The 21,739-nt window shown below is 34.2% G+C and overlaps 1 protein-coding gene across 8 annotated transcripts; it reads right to left on the minus strand.

Annotated features, from left to right (window-relative positions):
• Positions 1–662: 662 nt before the first annotated feature.
• LOC108329002 (transportin MOS14) lies at positions 663–18,649 on the minus strand. Of its 8 annotated transcripts, none has more exons than XM_052872319.1 (24): positions 18,117–18,648; positions 17,510–17,608; positions 17,150–17,362; positions 16,883–17,047; positions 16,634–16,717; positions 16,494–16,553; positions 14,072–14,200; positions 13,749–13,810; positions 13,347–13,403; positions 9,452–9,572; positions 8,861–9,007; positions 7,671–7,751; positions 7,416–7,529; positions 7,235–7,314; positions 6,940–7,075; positions 6,484–6,633; positions 5,494–5,579; positions 4,690–4,877; positions 4,514–4,606; positions 3,988–4,175; positions 3,701–3,812; positions 3,135–3,292; positions 2,443–2,559; positions 663–1,363 (listed from the first exon to the last, which is right to left on the minus strand). In XM_052872319.1, exons 1-24 carry the CDS (start codon positions 18,330–18,332, stop codon positions 1,139–1,141), a joined length of 3,081 nt encoding a protein of 1,026 aa, XP_052728279.1. In that variant the 5' UTR covers positions 18,333–18,648; the 3' UTR covers positions 663–1,138. The 8 variants fall into 8 exon arrangements, with proteins under 8 accessions (XP_052728279.1, XP_052728278.1, XP_052728277.1 ...); XM_052872318.1 differs by having other exon boundaries at positions 8,873–9,007; positions 17,150–17,374; XM_052872317.1 differs by having other exon boundaries at positions 17,150–17,374.
• Positions 18,650–21,739: the final 3,090 nt, after the last annotated feature.

Here is a 21,739-nt window from a genome sequence, read left to right on the forward strand (position 1 = left end):
AGTTAAGAAACTGAAAGTATTTGTTAGTTACGCAATTAAGCTGGTGATTCTATTACATTACTAGGATCAATTTTGTTTTTCTATGAAATTCTAATATATTGATTTTTCTGATAAGTTCAAGAATGAATAGATACAATTGTAAGGGAAATAAAACTATATATTAAGAATGAAATTATTATTAATAAAATAGTTCATTTATTTTAAAAGAAACTATCATCTATATCAATATCCGTAGTTACACCCACCATTATGCCATTGCTAGTACAAAAGCTATCAATCTATGCTTCATTTTCAATATTCATTACCACGCCGCCATGCTTGCTAATGAATTCTCAGCATAAATAAATCCCTATATCATAATGTTTTCTCAAAGAACTTTAAATCTCAAATTCTAGACCTCATAATGTTTATTTAATAACAGGGCTAATTAATTGCTTGTTGATTTTGAGTGCGGCCATGAAAAGTGATAACTTAGTGTGGGGAGTTGCTTGCTACTTGTACAGTGTTAAATGAAAAGCTTAAATTGTTCTTTATTACAGTGGGTCTTGAACCATGGAATTATGATTTTTTAATTGCAATACCATGTAATTAGATTTATGAACTTCCAGACACTAAGAAAGCAACTTTAGCAAATAAAATAGCAATAGTTTAAAGAAAATATATGACAAAGCTTTCATAAATTAATTTATACATATACTAATTGTAAGAATATAAATGTATATCTATGAAGAAGTGTTTTCCTCATAGTACAATGAAATGACTGTAGAATATAAGTGTCATTAATTTTTTTTCCTTCAAAAACCTGCAGTTCCATATGCGGATGATCCTTAATGGATATCCTGTACAATTTGAAAAAAGGGGGCATCTATCCTAACCTGATTCTTAAGGGCCAAAATTGTGGGCATATACTGTACAGTGGACAAAATACAGAAAAATAGTAAAGGAATATGGGAAGGCACTTTAGATGGTAGGGCACCACAGTTGACCATACGCGCATCTATACATATCTCATCAATTTACAACAAAATAATACAGGTACCCTTACCATTTGGGGAAGACCAAAGGTGCCTCATCAACTCTTAAACCTGCATGCTGAAACGCATCAGATAAATCCGAAACAAAAATGTTCATCCAGTGCTCAAGTTAAATTTGGAATATTTCGGTGAGCATCAGCAAATTCCCGAACCAGCCGCTTTAGAACTCTGCCACCCTTCCCTTGCATATGTCCGAAATCGCTCTTTAATCCATCAGAGTTCTTGCTCTCAAGATAATCAGAGGCTGCATCAGCAAGTGCCTTTGACCAAAGTGGCACTATGGCCTCTGCTTCTCCATGGTTTAGGTATTCAGCAGGAAGAGCCTGAACCTGAAATCATAAATTGTCAATCGAGTAAGCACGATGGGAAAAATTGTTGAAAAGAAATGAAAGTCACAAACTAATAAGACTACAAAGGTAAAATAGACAGTAACGATATACTGTGTATGATAGGTGAAAATATATTACAAAATTAGTTGTTAGTTGGGTTGTTAGGTTGAGTGAGTCTTTCTTTATATAGTGGGGGGTCTTTGTAGGCAGGAGATGTTTTTTGGATGTTTAGAGAATTGTTGACAGGACCATTACCATCCTGTGTGAAGGGAACTTTGTCCCTTGGAGGCATTCTTCCTATTCTGGGTGCCTAGAATCAATAATACCATATCTTTTCAGTGAGTTTTGGTGTTTTACAGTAGTTTGCTTGGGTTCCTCTACCTAGGAACCTAACAGTAACAGGTTTATACCACAATAAACCACTTAAGAAATAACTGGTACAATATACTAATCTAATTAATCCCACCTTCAAATTACATTAACCTATACTTCCAAAACAACACTTAACCACATACTTTTCCAGATTGTCCAAGAGTCCAACATGTTAAGTAATTGAGCTTGAACATTCTCCCATTCTTCCAAATTCAAACTTCATCCTTAACTTTTAGATTATACATTTAAAAAGCAGAATTTGCTTAAACTCGTAATTGAATATTACTAGGCTATATTGCTTGTTTGATGAACTAGAGTTTGGATGAAATAATCCATAAACGCCTTACTGTTTGCAGCCAAATCAACTGGCTACAACCTGATGCACCCGGCTATCTTGACCATACGTCACGTGAGAATTTCACAGCCAATTCAAGTCAGATCAAAAGAAGTCAACAAGAACTTAAATTGACAATATGCTCGATCCAACCATTCATAGTCAAAATATAAAATGTTCTAAATGATGTAGGGAGAAAAGAAATCAATGATCACATAGCTTTTATAAGGCTCGTGAAAAGAAGAAATTTAAAAAGAAAATCAAACATTAACTACTGGTTTCTTTATATAAGGAAAAACAAACAAATTATCAAACCGTAAAGGTGACATGATAACTAAACATGCAAACAAAAAGGAATGGAAGAGAGAGAGACCGCGTACTGCAGCCAGCCATGAAGTGTTTGCCAGCAAAGTATAGCCTTCCATGTTGTTCTTTCAGATAGTGTGCAAATTGCTGCTAGTTGTTGCAAAATTGTTGCGCACTTATGAACCTATCATGTAAAAAACAATTCTTTTAGCCATGCATCGACCAAACCTAAAAGCCTTCATGCATTAGGCTAAAAGAACAATTAGGGATTAAACAAACAAATGAAGTTAGGGTGAGGGAAAAGGAGAAACCAATATCAGAAAACTTTCAGATACTTTTAGGTTATTTACGAATATCCGAAGACATCAATACTGCAAGGGAAAAGTCAGTTATATTTTCAATATTCAAGTGAGGGATGAACTGCAGAATAAAAACCTGACTAAAGCGACTGATGAATGAGGGTCTGAAAACCTATTTGTCAAATGTAAACAGCTTTGCTTAACCTATTACAGCTTTTGTGAATCATAGAAGAACCACAAGAAATTTTGTTTTTTTTCTTTAAAAAAAACAGATGTTTAGTCCATAGTTGACCAAGGTCCTGCACAAAAGTGGTAGAACTAAAATAATTTGGGCAGGCAACAAAGACTCTTTTTTTTGCGACACCAAACTTCGTCCTACCAGCATCAATTTCTCAAGATTTTGCCATATTTCCTGAGAATATGAAAGAAATTCACATACAAGGATAGTCTAGAAATTTACCCGAGACATTGCAGACACACCCAGTAAAGCATACACCACATTAGATACAAGCCCCTCACCACTGTGAGATATAACGTGAATGGCTGTGATGTTGAATGATCCCTCAGTAATACAATTCATACATTCTAACAGAGAGAGAAGGCCCACATCTAAAAAACCTGAAGGGTAAGGAAAATGATAGTCAATGAACTACAAAGTACTGAGTAAAAGGAATGAGACATCATCATACACTAAACCATATATGGACAAATAAATCTAGTCAATAGTACACCAAGCTTCATAACACGGACAAATAAAACATCAAAAAATTTAAATTAACATATAAAAAGAAGGCAACTATAAAGTCAAATAAATATCAAAATCACTGTTCTAGAATTTACTAAAATGTTGCAATTTATTCCTAAAGTTGGTTTGGCTACATGATTTTTATAGACATTTCATGATATTTTTCATTTTCTTGCATTCTTATACTTCAATTTTAGTATCATTTCCCCTACACAGAAGAAATGATTTTACATTTAAAATAAACAAGATCACAAAAAAAAAGCAATATAAACTTTTCTTACAAGATAAATATGACATTGCAGCAAGCGCTGCACCACGGTGCATGGCTGTGCAACATATAGCTGCCTTTTGGATAGAAACTTCAAGAAGAGAAGCACATGCTGATAGGGCATCCTGTGATACATCCTCTATCGGGTAAGGACATGGAGAGTTCATTTTTACAACAGCAATTAAATCTAACCAAAATATTAGTAAAACAATTCAAAACAATTTCTTCAACCTCACTGAAAACTCTGGACCCCTACTTCCACCAAAGAAAAAAAAAACAAGCAAACAGAATGAAGAAGACCTTGTTACAGGATCGGATAAATGTTGATGCAAAATTGGTGTAGGCCTCCACTAAGTCAGGTTCTTGGTCACATATGTAGGAGGAAGTTAGGGCCATTACAGAAGCTGCATGAGTAAATCTTTCAAACAAAGTAACAAATAAAGGTCCATACTCCTCTAGGTGACCAAATTCTTCAATGACAATGGAAGCTGAAAATATTGTTTGCATAAGCAAATTAGTAAAGGCTCACTGCACCAACCCAGAAGGTGCCGCACAACATTATCAGAATATGGAAATAGACACCAATAAGATTGTTACAGGATTACAGCATCCCAATCATGCTTTCTTGATTCAGAATCACAAAGATACAAGCCTTTAATGTAAATACCAGCTAAAAAAATTATTTTCACAAATTATTCATAATCAGTACTCTGCCAAAGCCATCAAAGATTTAACAAAAGCTTCAACCAGTAGAAAATGACAAAGTATATTGGTCCATGCAAGATAGGTTATTAAAGAAAAAAGAGATATCATAAAAAATCCATACCAGTTCTTATATAACATTCATGACTTTGGAACAAAACAAAATTTGTTGAAAGCAAGTCCATCACCTTGGGCAGTAATGTCACAAAATGTTGACCTGCACAACATTTAAAAGAATAAATATATTTATCACAAGAGGAACTCTTGAACTCTTAAAATATCTGTCAAAGGTAGGTAAACCTGAAGATTGAACAGCTAGTGAAAGAGCTCGGCAAGCTGCTACAGATAAATTTCCATTCTCCATATGCTCAGAGCCAAAAATTTTCTCCAAGATTGGCCAGAAAACCCTTAGCAGTGAAAGTATTGAGTCATCTGCAGCAGGTTCAGTTGCCACGGATATGGAAAGATGACTGAATACAGTTCCAATTCTGAATTTAAGGGATTATATATGAGACAAAGAACAAACACAACATTTTTATAGTTTCAAATACAAAAAGACCAAATACTAGTGATAATGGAACAGGTATAACAAGTTATGGGAAAAAATTTAAAGAAACTCAATCTTGCAAGCAAAACTCTCTTCTGTTTGCAAAATGTGGAGCAAAAGCAAGACTTGTAAGATGGACAAATTGATAGTCTCTAGACAAAATATGTCAATGAAAATAATGTTTCTTCTTCTGCTTTTGCTGAAAGCTTGGAATTTGGAAACATAGAATTGGAAGTGTTTCTATTGACAGGTTGAAAATCATCACCACACAACCAGAGGGTGAGGGACAGAGTTAATCATGTAGACAAACAATTAAAAAGTACAAGGGGATAGGGAGTGATATCCATAAAAATGAAAGAGAAATTTAAAAAGAATAAATACTGATTGAGAACAAGATTTGATATACAAATTCTACACCAGAAACTTGCTTACAAGTCCAAATTTATTTTTTTTCAAAAACATGAGTAAGAAAACCTAAAAACAACCTGTCATCTAGTAAAATTAATTTAACTGGTTCAAGGGTTTAACAATTCTAGACACACTATTCATAAGCATACCTGTGCAACCCTCTAGAGGCAGCATTTAAAACCTGTGTATAAGAAGCAGGGTTCTGTTTAAGAGACAGGCTGATTTCGGGATCAACCTGAAAATGCAAAATGATATCCAAAAATTCAAAGTTCACATACACAGAAAATTCATCAAGAAATTTTATAATGGAAAAAGCGGTTACAGCAGATCATAAATAATTTCATTCCCAGAACTGTAATAGGTGGTACAATTTCTTCAATTTGTGCATGTGGTGACAAAAATTTTTGCAGGGAAAGAGAAAGATACAGAAGGATGGGGCAAAAACAGGGTAAGAACAGAATAGAGACAAACAGGAGGTCAAAGAAACTGCACAGCACTTGCTTATCATTTCAATCTTACATACCATTTTAATTCTGCTCCCTATGATAGAAGCAACCTACCTTATTTATAGACAGCTAACAATGAACAGAAGTTAACTAACTAACATCCTTGCTTTATTTACACTTACATATTATATGGACAATTTAAATGTTCAACTGCAGAAAGTATCATAATGCTCCTATTTGGCTTTGGAGCGTAAGTGTATAACTCCTTTGTATCAAATAAAACTCTTCCAGTAACTATAGTAGGGTGTTATCAGCTAGCTGTAACTGACTTGATTAGTTTAATCACTTGTACTATTCCATCTATAATAAACATACATTTTCTCTTCATCACTTTGATATCAATAAAAGCTATTTTTTTTTTAATTTTTCTGTTTTATCAAACTTTATTTTTTCAACTTCATGGCCAAAGTAAAATTGGTTTTCTGCCATAGAAGAAACAGATAATCTGTTGTTAAAAGAGAGGCAAAAAAGTCATGATTGTCTTCGAAAGCAAAAGTAGGATTGGAACAAAAAAGGTAGTGCTATTTCTTTATAATTGTGTTTTTTATAAAACAATTATCAATAGTGCTGGTAAAAGTAGGTTTCACACAGTCAAAATCAATAAACAGACAAGATGGGAAAAGGAAAGCTCACAAGTTTCCCAATAGCTTCATAGCTAGATGAAAGCAATCTAGCCAATAAGTTGTTCTTTAGTTCCCGATTGGACACAGAACCAAGAACCAGACTTATTGCATGCATAACTTCTTCCTCATCTTCCAAAGACAAATTCCATTTCTCTAAACCCTACAACAACAAGATAACTTGAATGTCTATAGTTGAATCCATAGTTCAGCAAGTACGAAAAGGATTCTATGCACTGATCTTGGAAGTTAGAGAAATAGTATAAAACTAAATCCATTAATTTAATGTAAAACAAGATGCTGAGCATCTTTAGCCACATACATTATGCATATATGGTAACACAAGTGTAACAATTGTAGAGACAAAAAAAGATATTGACAGAAACTCATGCAAACTATGCATCATTGAAGTTAAAACACGGTATCATCATCCATATATTTACTCTTCTGCAAGGACAGAGTAACATACCTCTCCTATCCACATTAAAATTTCCAAATTTGAAGGCTCATATATTACTACAGAAGCATCTTCACAGACTTTTCGCAAGGCAGATGCACAAGCATTTGAAGATAGAGATTCTGAAATCCCAATAGCAAGAAATAATCTGAAAGTAGAAATGTTTGTAGCACATGAATATGCGAATACCGAATACCGAATACTGAAAATTTTCCTTCAGCAGTTAGTTATCTAGTTTGACACAAAAAAAAACTTAACCCATTAATCATGAATACCATGGAAAAATGAAGTTTTGTGGTGTACTCACAGCAAGGATCTAAAATTTTCCTTAAAAGCAGATATCCACTTGGAATATGAACCAACAACATCTGCCAGAGATCTGTATACCTATAAATAGAACACCTTTGAACAAACATGAAAAGAGAGGAATACTGCTTAAAAATGAATGCCGCAAATAGAGAGAATGGAAGAGTTCATATATAACTCACAATGCAAATGAAACCCTTCAAGCCATCAGAAGGTTTAATGGATAACATGGTCACCAACTGCATAACTACAGAGAAATCATAACTTTGGCCATCCTGTATGATTACATCAGCCACCTGAAGTAAAGGAAGTGTTGCCTTAAATAACATGTGTCAACAATGAGATCCAGAATTTATCACTTTTACATTATTTCATGCCAGATAAGTAGTTAAGAGGTCAATAAAGAAACCCAGGTAAATGCAGCAAGTGCTACTCACAGCATTAAGAGCAAATAGTTTGCTTTCCACTTCCTTCCAAGGGATTGATAGATTTTGAGATGCCCACCCACCAATAAAGAGCTGTAAAGACAAAGACATTATTATTGAGAATTGAGAGTCTAGTGACTAAATAAATTGACATGATGCACCAGTGATAATAACCATAATCAATAGTTGTTTGAGAATATAGCCTGAAACTAGGTAACAAACTATTTTCCATTTGAAAACTTAGATGAACAACTCTCTAGTAATTTGCAAATTTTTTCCACCAAATTACATAGGCAATGATTAAACTTTAACACTACTCATATAAAATATACTTTAAAGCTAACTTAACCCTATAAAACTAACAAGGTGAGGTGGGTTTGCACCTACTTATTATAACTTGACCATATTTCAAGTCAATGTTGGATTTCCAATAACTACTAACATGGAGGCACAAGTATTAAACTACGAATGAGTCAGAAGATAGGAACCTGGTTCTGCTTTTGTTGGAAGTCCTACATCGACTAGAGATAAGGCCAATTTAGAGTATATATATGGATGCAAACCTCACCTTACAAGCCTGTTTTGTAAGGTTAAGTTAGGCTTAAAGTCCACTTCTTAACATAGTATCAGAGCCATGGGTTAGAGTCTATCCTAACGAAATTTATGTTTGTTAGGCATATCATATTGAACACATTTGTAACAAGCTTGATTCATGACACATACACTCCAATTTGAGGGGACTAAAAGACATGATTTGGTCTTAGCAATTAAGGAAATATGTAGTACAGCTGATAATTAGGGATATTCTCCAACATTAGTCATTACTAACTTTGGCTATATTATACTTTAAATGACTATAAATAAAGGGTTAACAAGTATGATCAAACACACAAAATTCAGAACAGCAAAGAAACTCTTTAGAATGAAATCTTCATTTTTATTTCTCAGTAATAGTAGTGTTCATTGATGATATAAAATTTCAAATTTAAAAACACCAAAAGTTTAAATGAAATCTTATTTTATGACTTGTATCTATCACTATAAATAGTATCCATTCACAATCTTCCAATATGATCATACAAATTTAAAATTAGTGATTATCATTGTTATCGTATATTTAGATAATTGATACCAACAAAAAGCCTATGACATAAAACCACGCCCAGGAAACCAAGTCAATAAAGAAAGAAAAGAAATCATACTTTCCAAAGCACCTTTTGCATAAACGTAGCAGATCCTAACAGGTGGCATATATCCACCAAAAGTTCTACTAGGTTCATCCTGAAATGGATAAGACCATCAGGCAAATCAACTACTCTTCCGTCATCATTGTATGTACAATCATCCACCTGTTAAGCACCCAGAGGAGAAGAAAAGCCAATTTACTCAAAAGACTCAATCAATACAGGGAAGCTAACAAAGGATAATTAGCGAAGAGATCAACAATTAATTTACACACTTGAATAGGTTATGCTCACAAACAAGGGGAATACTATAGTAAATATTTGTTTCCATAAGTGGTACGTTGATCTTTTAACTGGGACAGAGATCCAACTTTCATAAAATATAGACTTTAGATTAGAACACAACCAATGTTAGGTGAATTTCCTTCACTCTCTTCTAATTGAAAAAAGAGACAGTTTGAAGATAATTTTTAAAGTAGAAAATCCCATGCTAGAAATGCAAATAGAATCCATCCCTACCCTGCAAGCCCAAAAGCAAGAACAGAAAAGAGAGTAACATTGAATTAATCCATGCCCGTATTGAAAACATGCAAATAGCCAGGAACAAACCTGAGAACGCAATAACAGTGAATCAAGTAATGTTGAGAAGACAGGAGAAAAAATGTCTTCCATATGTTTTCTACTTTTTGCACCATCTTCAATGCCAAGTATATAACCTGCAAGAGTAGACCTGTAACAAGATATGTTGTGCTCATGATAAGTGTGTTACTAAACAACAGCAAAGAAAGAATAAAAAAATAAAGTTGAGAAGCTAATGTGTACAGAAAGGCTTCTAGTCTCTGCATATCAGCACACAACATAATACCCCATATTTTTTAGCATAAATAATCAGTAAGAACAGTCTCATAAATCCTAAACATTCCAAAAATATCATTATGCTTAATGAAAGTATACCAACAAAGATGTTACAGAAACACTCGCAGAAAATCCTATAGGAATTGGAATTTACTATAGAAATAGTAGGAAATTCTAGAGAATAATCCTCTTATTACAATAAAATAGTGCAGGAACTTCAGAAACATCACGAATCGTGACGTCCTTGCACCAGCCCCTTACGACCTAGGATGCATCAACCATGGCAAACAATTGGGAAATCCCAATTTCTCTGCAAAACCCTAAAATCAAAAAATCCCAATTTCGTTTTGCTTTTGTTTTGCAATTGTGGAACCACGGGCTGATTCTTCATCACCCACTTTGCACAACTTAAGTACCACCCTTCGTTCAATCAAAGGCTTACAGCACAATCCAACCATGGTTCCTTGTGGTGTTATGGATTTTGCCACCACCACTTGCTTTCATCTTCTATTTTCTTGTGCACAACCACTGGGTCTTTATGCTTTTTTTTTTTGAACCTTCACTGTGACTAAACTGTTTAGACCTGTTTTCTCAAAATCAGTCCTAGCTGATTCGACCCTTTGTTCATGGTAGCTATAAAGAATCCCAAAAGTATGCAGGGCCTTCAGGAGTGGCAGTCAGAAATCATGTTTGGTAACAGTTTCCCACCCAAACATAATGAAGTTTTTGGGTTACTGCTATGATGATGTGGAGTTTCTCCTAGTGTATGAATTCATGCCAAAGAGAAGCTTGGAGACTCATCTATTGTTGGAGAAATAATAACACAGAACCTTTGCCTTGGGACACTCGACTGAAAATAACTATTGGTGCAACTCAGGGTTTGTCTTATCTTGTTACCAACTATTTGTATCAGTTTCCAGCTACTCAAGGAATTTCACCACCAAACCATGGGTTGAAGGTTGGTCATGGTGTGAGGGGAGTGTGTTTCTAGTGAGATTCAGAATTTCAATCAACAATCTCTCCAGCCCCTTTCAGATGTGTATTGGTTTGTTTTCTCTGAAAATATTGGACTCTTCATTCAGTTACTTTAATGGGTCAATTCCCAATAATTTGGGAAATCTATCAAGTCTTGGACATCCTTCATTATTTTGTCAATCAGTCACATTGTACAGTGCAAATCAAAGTCTCTATTGTCACTCAGTAGCCATGTGTGTTACTCGTAACAGCATCACTACCAGCACCATAGTCTTCTTCTTCCCTGCATACGGGTTTTCATTGCCTCTCCAATTTTTTCGAACCCTTGCATCTCTTGTGGAGAAGTCTTTTGAAGAACCAGATCTTCCACCTTCACAGTTTGTCATCGGCACGCCATCATTCCCATTGTTCGTAGTGAGGAGGAGTATGTTTCAGCCATCACAAGCCCTCATCAGTTACTGATGGCAATTTAGTCCCTGTAATTTATCGCTTTCAGTCATTGCAGGCCCCATATGTTATTGATGGCGATTTAGTCCCAGTAATTTGTCGCTTTTAGCCACTACAAGCCCCATCCTTACTTGATAGCAATCCAGTCCTTGCAATCTGTCGCTATCCACTAACCACTGTCATCTGTTTGATGCACACTCTTGAAGACATGTCATATATTTCAGGAGGAGTTTCTTTGGCTACGCAAGTTCGTGAGTCCAATTTAGTTTATAAACATTCTCTCTCAATTGTCTAACATGTTTTCTAATTGGTGACAGGCAGCGGTGGACGGTGGCGGGCAGCGGTGGACGGTGGCGGGCAGCAGCAGACTGTGGCGCCGAACAGATGCTACGAGACAGAATCCAAAGCGGGATCGATCCGCTCTGATACCAACTTGAGAATTCAACTATAAAATAATTCTATAGGGCTTAATTGATCCCTTTCATAATCTTCTATTTATAAGAATAAATTGATACAAGAGTATATGATAAATAGGGTAACCCTAGACACAATATAATCATGATAAATAGGGTAACCCTTGACACAATATAATCATGATAAATAGGGTAACCCTTGATACAGTATAATGATGATAAAATAGGATAAATATCCTAACAGACTACGCAAGTTTGTGAGTCCAATTTGGTTTATAAACATTCTCTTTCAATTGTCTGAAGCATACGTGCATCTTGTTCTAAGTCGAAGTTCCCACGTCTATTGTCTCATTCAAGACAAGTTGATTTTGTTGGATCAAATGACCAACTTACATATGTATTGACCAAGTTCCTAAAGCGATCTCAGATTGAGTTTATCTATTCCAAGCTTGGTTCATTAAATGTGTATGCTCCAACTTGAGAGAGAGTGTTAGAATAATTACCTTGTGTGTGAGTTGTGTATTAGTTGGGTATGAGTTGTGTGTGAGTGTTTTCCATTTTAGTCTTATTTGTCTTCCATTGTCATAATCCAATAAATAAAGGATGAAAAAGAAGGGTGAAATAAGCTCTTCACTTGTCTAATACAAATCCACTTCTCTCTAGTTTTAATCTCAATACTTGGGAAAAAAGGATCTAACATAATTTCCAAGTTGATACGACTCACTCTAGAACTTGAATTTAACTAAGTTCAAGAACCATTTGCTTTAATTTTGACAAATGTGGATAACCCAAGAAATCATGCAAAAGTTTAGGAGGAGTGGCAAGGCATGACAAGATGATTTGGTCTCAATTACAATCCTTTACACTCATGTCCTTTGCCAATTAGTTGACCCATACTATGCTTCTGTATAACAAATGAATTAGCATCAAAGGTTACATATCAGTTTAATGAATTAGTTAACTGATTTAAAGAGATAAGGTTAAAGGGGCATGCACGAACAAACAAAATAGAACTTTAAGTTTAAAGAAGGAGAAAGGGGCATGCACAAGGGATCACCTATGATTTAGGGGGTGTCATATCTAAATATTTTACTGTTCAGGCATGGATAATAACAGCCAATGGATTCAAGGCAACAAAGGTAGAGACATGGTAGTGATTTCTCTAAAAAACCTAAGTACCAATTGAAGAACAAATGTTCATTTTAGACTAAAATTTGGACAAACTGTAAACCGCATGCATCACACCATTCATCTAGAATATGGTAGTGCTTTCGAAAATATTAGACCCATTATTAACCAAACCATGGCTTGAATTCCTTCAACCTTGTCTTCTGCTTCATCCTCATTTGTAGCTTCTTCGATTTTGCAACCACTAAAGCACAGGACCACACTTTTATTTACAAATTTTGGAGGGCAAACAAACAAAACAACTGCTAACAGCACCTAACAAGTGGAACATGATCATTTTGATACTTGTATATACAACACAATATCACTGGTAAAAACTATTCAGAAAGAAGCTCCTTAAGTTTTCTATCTCTTCTCAATTTTACTTGAAGAGAAACACAGTGAACGAGAAAAGAGATGGTGCAGAGAGGGGTCCGACAGTATAATGGTGATCGTGGCAAGGTGAGCAACTCCAGTTAATGGACAGAGCTCAAGGGATATCAGGCGTAACCTAATCCCTAAACAAGGACAGTGAGTGTTCTACCACAAACTAGAGGGGGTGTGCATCATAAGAAAACCTCCAGGATACCTACCTAATGTATTTTTCCCAATAAACAAGTTGTAAAGCCTTACTAAAATTGCATTACCAAAACTGAAGTGTTGAGTCTGCAATCTCCCAATCTTCACTTGGAAATGCCACGCAGCTGTTAGCATATTAAAACAGGTTAATATCAACACCAACCAAATCTATAATAAAATACACACAAGCTGACTAGAAATATGCAAAAAACAATAACATCGTAAGAAAGCATCTTTCCAAGTATGTTAATGCAAGATCCCAAATTTTAAATCTTAGTTTGAGTAATTACCAAACACTTGTATACTGTATATTATTGTATTTAAAGAGAGGACATCTTAGATCCACTAACTACACTGCATTAAGAGTTCATATCATATGTAATAAACCCTAAAATCCTAGATCTCTTCAAAACCAAAGAGGAGTAAATTCCTAAAGCAAGTAAAAATTCTAAACAGATTGTTGAGATTACCTCAAGAGGGCATCTGTAAGGGCCAGAGCTTCTGCACTTGCTTCAACAATCAGAGATGGAGCCTAGCATACATTTAACAACTTGTCAAATTGGCACATGAATTGTTTGGTTTGCACATAATGGAAAATTTTAATGAGTGATAATAAGTTAGCAACCATGTGTAATTGAGTTCTCCCTATCTATCAATCATGTAAAATCAAACAAACGATAGCCATCATTAGTATGAGTTTATGTTAACAAAGCCATTTAAATGGACAGGTAGACAGCACACAGAAAAATGTTTGCAGCAAGGATTTTGGAAATCCTAGAGAACTCATACTTACAGCCTGCCCAATTTCTGACAACAAGCACGCGAGGCCACCAATTACTTTCATGTCTCCCCTAGTAAGAGCTGGAAAAAGAAGTACTTCCTTTAAATATTGTACCCTGCATAACAAAATTTGGGGTACTCCCTAAAGAAAACCCAAAAGTCAGAATCCATGGATCGCCCATATAGAAACACTATGCATGGCAATATAAGGTGAGAAAAAATAAACTAGTTTAACTAAGTAAATTCTCCAAATTTAGTTAAATTTATGTAGAAAAAATTACACACATAAATCCAGAAAAGTTCTAGCCTCATGCAATAATAATAGTAATAAAATCATTGTTTTTGTCTGTAGTCTTTATCACCAATGGCATAAAGAAAGCATAGTGGGAACATAATTTTGAATATACACCTAGCAACACTGAAAGGTGAAGAGAGGCTGGGAAGAGTGATTCAGAAAAGCACGGAAAAAAAAAATCTCAACCAGAGGTATTATCTTTGTAAAAGAAAAACCAACTGGCTGCTCAAACCAAAGTCTTTTGCTCTCACTGTGTTTTCAGTTGTAAGCTAAAATAACAGTTAAATACACTAATGAAAAGGGCCTATAGTCCAACTGCCTCCCTTATATATGTCATACGATTTCCTGGAAGTTCAACTCAATAAAGAAAGAAAAAGGCATAAAAGTAGGACTCCATTAGCTTCCCATTTGAGAGGCACATACATAAAGAGGGAATGAACGAGAGCCAAATTGAGACTATGACCCAAAATCTAAAATCCCCAAAAAAGTAATCCAAGAAAATAAAGGATATCCTAATTTTATATAAACCAAGCCTCTGAAATGTGTCAACTCTGTGCCATGATTAGTCAAATCCAATTTTAAATTCTTCCAATGCTACATTGATTATTTTATAGGTCATCACCATGTTTTAAATTTCAGTTCATAATATTGATATTGCATCGTTCATGCTTACACAGCTAATTTCTAAGCATGATCATAAGGTATGCAGTGTAATCTAGAAACTAGAAATGGCTATGAAGCTTCCATGGCAGATTTCAGTGGCAGACTTTCGCTGGCCGTCACAACATGGTGGTGGCGAACCAGGTCTCACATGATGGCAAATAGCAGCCATGTTAGGTGATGCAGAGTGACAGTTCTGAAAGGCCATGACAGAAACTAAAGACCATGTGGCACTTGTCTGCCTAAGGAAGAGGAAGCCCTATGTCAGCATGATGCAACCCAGTGCAAGGCACTTAAAACCCTAATCTTTCAAGAGTTGATTTTGCTGTGAGTTTGTAATTGTAAAGTGTTTTATGCAAACTTGTTGATAGTGGATCGAGTTATTCTAAGGTTAAATAACTGAGACTAGATGTAGGATCAATGGATCTGAAACTGTATAAATATTCTATGGTGTAATTGTTTTTTCTTTATCTTCTTTCCTTGTGTTGCTATCCATTCTTGTATGACTCTTGATTCACAAATTAAATTGCATTTAGTATTTTAAATTAAAAAGAACTTGAAGAAATTTTACAAAGTTTCAAACCCAATTGCATTTAGTAGCCATCAATTCTTTTCTAACAATTTGAATTTCTAGACATGATATTATCATTAACGATATGGTTGTCTTTCATTACTTTTAGCATTACAATTATACTTTTGTATCTTTTTTAATTATCTATAAGTTAATACTGAATTTTCTTCCATGATGCTTCTTCCATATTTCATTACAGTTTCAGGTTTTTCAAATAAAGGATTTTTACCTTCTAATATGTTTTCCTCAATTTAAAGCATTACTTGTTTTCTTAACAATCATATAACAATTCATCATTGTTGAATATCCCAAACTAACTAGAAATATGAGCAAATTATATATATATATATATATATATATATATATAACTTGATACAAACCTCACCTTTTGGATGGTTGAATTAAGCTTAAACCTCACTTTCTAAGACCCAACTTCCATTATACAATAAGCACCCAAAAAAACTATATAAGTGGCCCTTAATGATCAATAATAGCTTGCTAAACTGCCCTAGCATAAGAAACCTTTGTAAATAACTATCAATTTAACTGTTATGATGAACCTCTTAACCCTAAACAAGAAACAGTCCAGGTGCTTGAGTGTTCTATTTGACTATTATAGGCCAATCACACATCCATCCTGAAATACAGATAGTATGAGAGCATAGCTTTAAACTTAAAAAATAGCCAGTGTATTTACGTTTGAGTATTTTAAGGACCTAACAACACTAAAATCTAGTAGAAAACTTTAAGTCTAGAACATATTATAAATTCTACGAGAATGAGAAAGTAAATCAAGAACATACATGTAGACTAGTACAATGACATCTTTAAAATAATTAAAGACATGTACACTTAAGCCAAACAGATTAATACTAATGAAAGATGTTCCAACAAGTTGGGCAACCTTACCTCGTGTTTAGTCACAAGTTCAACAAGAACTTCAATGGCTAGATCAAATGATAATGAAACCTACACAGAATGTGATACAAATTAATCCGATTAGTCATAAATGATCATCTTAAGAATCAAGTGCATGAGAACTGGAATACCTGCAATGAATTGAACACAAAATTTAGAAGTGGGTGTGCCGGCAATGTTCCAGGAGATATCTCTGAGAAGCAACCTGCTTTAACCTGAACAAATGATGACCATATTAGAATAAACCCGTGACAACAGAAAGTTTTTAGGAAAGATGAGTATTCACTTCAAATAAGACAGAAGAGAAGAGAATCAAAGTAAAAGATATCTTATTGATATAACCATGCTTAAAGCAAAGCAACATAAAAGTATGCACGCACAGAAAAAATGCAAAAACCGAATGAGTCATCAGAACAATGGCGCACCCAACTCAATAAGCAACGTAGAATTTTCCTGTTCCTTTCCTGTTGTTGCACAGAACCATCAAAATTTATTTCAGACTGCTGCAGCAAGAACTCAAGAACCATAGGTGTATGGGAGAGAAGCTGTAAAACAGACATAAGAGTGCAGAAGTCAGAGTAAAAGAGACAGAATGCACACAAAAAAACATGGCATATATGAATGCATCAAAGCAAAAGTTTCTAAACCTCTTGGGTATAGTGGCTTTTGTGTAATGAACTAATTTTAGAGTCGATACGCTGGTTGTCAACAACTTCCTCTGGCAGGACAGTGAGCATCTCAAGGACAGCAATATTGCCATCATCTTGGCTTTGCAGATTCTGCAGACTGTAAAAGAGTTGCTCAATTGGGTTTCCATATGCAGCAACTTGAAGTACAAGTGCAGAGAGTGCAAGACAGATCTGTGTCAAAAGCTGTCATGGTAATAACAAAGAACAAGTTGAAATCAATTTGTTTTTAACACGAAGGGAAGACAGCTGAATGTCTGTACAGCACCTTCCTGAAAAGATTATCAGCAGAATAAAAAACAAAAAGGAAAAATAATGCACCTGAGGTGGACCAGTACTGAATCTTTTGACTGCAAGAAGAAGGGCATTTAACAAAGCATCTTTAACTCCTAACTGCAGTAGATAACCTTCATTTTGAATCTGTAAATTGAACCATGTAACATTCATCGCCAACGAATATTAAATCATCAGTCATGAAGATTATTTTATTTCTATTTTTCTTTCTAGAAGTGGTTCTTCATAGGTTAAAAAAATGTCCAGAGCTGAAAGAAATCAAAATCAACCTTAGGACATAAGTTATTGACAGCAGGTTGCCACTCACTGCTCACAATGACTCGAAAATAAAAACATGATATTAAGTAGAAAACAAAATATCATAAAAGGGTGAAGAAAGCCAAGAAACAAGAACAATAAAAGAAGTCCCGAACTTCAATCTTTCTGCAAGTTTGACCTGTAGTGTAGAGTGTTTTTAGGAGACCTACTAATGGTAAGAAGTTTTTAGGAGACCTACTAATGGTAAGAAAATCGATTCAATAATAGTAATAATTAAGTAAAAGTGGAAATCTTAATTACCAAATCCATAGACATTGAAGAAATTGGAAGCTTTAGAGAGAGAAAGAGAAAAGCAGATTTGAGAGAGAGAGAGGACCTTGCGTTTGAGAATCTGCGCTGCAAAGAACTCGACCTCAAAATTGGAGGCGAGGGGGAGGTGGCGATCGGCGGTGAGGATGGCAGTGGCGACATCCCAGGCGGCATGGGTCTGTTGGAACTGAACGAGCCACTGATTGGCTGCGACGCGATTGCAGGATTGGGTATCGTGGTTGAGCACATGGACCGCCTCTGCCACCTTCATTGCCAGTTCCATGACGTTCTTGGCCTTTTAATTTTAGTTTGCTTAGAAAATTGAGGGAATAAGGAAAGAGAAAATGATTTTAGAAAATTAGAAAAAGAAAATTAGGAAAAAAAAGAGGAACAGATGGAAGAGAAACAGGGTGATGATGAGGATGCGACGCCTGGGACAACTGCAACGGATTCAGTTAACAGTTGTTTCCCTTTCATCGGACGGCTATGGGCTATGAGTGAGTGACAGAGCAGTGAAAGACGGTTGAGGGTTTGGCTATGCTCCTCTGCATCCCACCATACGCAACTCCTCTATTTTATAGATTCTTTTCCTCATTCCCCCACTCCCATCCAATTTCCACTACCTCTTTCTCCTTTTATGTTTAATCCTAGAGTAAAAGTAATAACTATGAAAATTTTATTTGGAAAATAATGTCCTTTATAATTTTTTTTGTTAAATTTTATTGTAATTTTAAAATACTAAACATTCATTTTTATTCTTAAAAGATGATAGGTAGATTTCCTTACAAATTTATAATATTTTGGTCCTCTAGTTTTATTACTTGACCACTTGGGTCATTTTGATAGGATATATTACAAAATAATAGTGTCATGTGCTCTTATGTTCAAACATGTACAGGTACTAGGTTCACATTGAATTCATTAGATTGTACGAGTTATCTTTTAGAAACAATAAAAAAAAAACAATATAATTGATTACCTTTATTATTAAGTCAATACAAAATAATTTTTATATAAGGAAATGTGATTTATTATTATTATTATTTTGAGGTCATAAGTATAATTAAAGTTGAATAAAAGAACATTTTTTTTAAGGAGAAAAGCTATTTTGGCAACATATTGTTCAAATATTCATGTGACAAAATAAAGAAAGTTAATGTAGGAAGAAATTTTGGCTTGAGGTCCTAAGAAAGATTTATTGGAATAATTGGTTTAAGGGGAGGAGGGGTTGAATAAAGCTTTAGACTCTTTTTTCACACAATTATATTAAATGATTTATCATGAAATATATCAAGCAACACACAAATTTATTTTGTATTATGCTTTATCTTTAATGTTTGGATTATGTTTAATTTTCTTTTAAAGAGTCTATGGATCATCTTGGTAAATTAAGATGAAAATATTTCCCGCAACACCTTAAATCAAATAATATTGAAACTTTATTCCGACGAACACACATTTTGAATGTCAGTTTTCGTTTTAAAAAACTTTTTTTTTGTTGAACTTATTTGTTGTTGTTGTTGTTTAGTTGAACTTCTTTGTTGTTTTTTTTTTGCTTTTAAGGTCTCGTAGAGTTATAAAAAAGATCACAATTAATTAAAAAAACAAAAAAAAAATTGATTAACGTCGAATATTGACAAAATTCGACATTAAGTTTAACGTCGAATTTTAATTTGACGTAAATTTAATGTCTCCTGATATGACGTTAATCGCGAATTCGCCGTTAAAAACCCAAAATATTCGACGTTGTACACGATTTTTGTATTAGTGAATGTGTTGAAAAGTTTTTTTTATGCAAACAACCTCTTTGAAAAAGGAAAATGTCAATGTTGCAAATTTAGCAAGCTGCATCAAGCCTTGTGTTTTGCTAAAAAAAAAAGGAGAAAGAAGTCACACATTCAATATTATGTCAATAGCATTCAATGCTTCTTGAAGCCTAAAAATTAGACATAAGAAGAAGTAATGCAAATGATGACCATCATAGTGGGTACAAAAATGTGCAATGATTATTTTTGTTCTTAAGCTTTTTACATAGAAACTTGATTTGTTAATAAGGAAGGTTGAACTAATGAATGACAAATAAAGTCTTCAAATAAGAACATGCACAAGATGTTAAGATGTTAAGCTTGCAAGCCTTATAGTTGTGAGAAAGAATATTGTTGTGTTCACTAGCAAACTAAAAGTTTGTTTAACCTTGTAAACTTCAAAAGACGCAATTCTTTTCTATTATACATACCTCAAGTTCTTTTGAATGCAACCCAAACAATTTCTTTGTTTTAGCCCGGAATAGCTTATTGTTAAAGAGTACTTGTGTTAGCTAGGAGTGATTATGAGCCAAAAAAATACTTGTTTATATCTTACAACAATAGTTTGCACAGTGGAACTCAACCAATTGATTAAGAAGTGAATGTAACTTGCATTTTAAGATGAGCTAGTATAAACATATCTTGAATAATTTCTTACTTTCCTTAACTTGGTATATTATATCTTATATCTATTGCTCTAACTTAAGAAAGTGAAGTTTTCAAACTCAATTTTTGATAATATTTGTCATTTGTCTAACGAGTATAAACCCATTGTTTGATTGCATATATTCAAATGACACCTGCAAAAAAAATTTAAAACATAATTCAATCATCCCTTCTTACGTTTTACCTATTTTCATAGTCTGCATGTTTATTTTTTGAGAAGCAAAGTCTTGATTAGACAAGGCAAAACCTATGAGATGTTATATCATTTCTCAAATGAAGCACTAACATCTTGCATGATCTTCTTTGTACATAAAACACATTGTTTGACATATGCGGTATATTCATGTTTTATACTTTATTGTGAAAAACATTTCTTTTAAGAAAAACTAGTATTTGAACTTAACCCGACCCACCACGATTTGGTGGTTAAACAAGTTAACTCACTAGCTCACTTAATTACAAGTTTTTTTCTTCAATTCCAAAAAAATTAACAATTTTTTTCAAATTCAAATATAAATAAACTTTAGTCCAAAATTATGTTAAACTTCATAAACAATTCAAAATAAATAAAAATATACAATATAATTCGAAATCATCTCAAATTTCAAATACAATCTAAAACTAAGCATAAAAAGCAAAACAAATAAGTATCAATCAAGACATAGTGAAAATATTTACAAACCCAAAAAGTTTGTTATTGATATAATCAATCAAGACTTAATGAAAATATTTACTTACTCGAGTGACATCAAATTGTTAATGATGTGCAAAGACGATATGAAAGACGAAATATCAACCTAAAAGACTCCCCTTGAGCAACAAATATAGGAGGTTACTCCATATAAATCTATTCTTGCAAATTGTCGATGAGGAATGCATATTGACATCAAGTTTATCAAGAGTGCGAACAGAGGTTGAGGAACAACTAACAACAGTTGTGGAGAATATTGGACAACGGTGGACTACCCAAAACATGATGACTTTGACAAATAAAATTACCATCAATAGTGAATAGCGACCAGTAGTTGCGGACAACGACAAACTATAGGGACTAGATTGCCATTAGTAACTGATATGGGCCTTTAATGGCAGACAATAACAAACTGTAGGGACTAGATTGTCATCAATAATTGATGGTGGCTTGTAGAGACTGACAAAAATAGACTGTAGGGATTAAATTAGACCACAGAGAAATAGACTCCCCTCACGGTGAACGAAA

This window comes from Vigna angularis, chromosome 2 (genome assembly GCF_016808095.1).
Source record: "Vigna angularis cultivar LongXiaoDou No.4 chromosome 2, ASM1680809v1, whole genome shotgun sequence".
Classification (NCBI taxonomy): Eukaryota; Viridiplantae; Streptophyta; class Magnoliopsida; order Fabales; family Fabaceae; genus Vigna; species Vigna angularis.

Bases quoted from the DNA above. Each gene is read 5' to 3' on its own strand.
- LOC108329002 (XM_052872317.1), bottom strand. From the start codon at position 18,332: ATGGAACTGGCAATGAAGGTGGCAGAGGCGGTCCATGTGCTCAACCAC. The intron at 13,811-14,071 runs GTAAGTATGAGT...AATGTATGCTAG, and splicing joins TGTCAGAAATTGGGCAGGCT to GCTCCATCTCTGATTGTTGA. The intron at 3,813-3,987 runs GTCTTCTTCATT...GATGTATCACAG, and splicing joins TTATCCGATCCTGTAACAAG to GATGCCCTATCAGCATGTGC.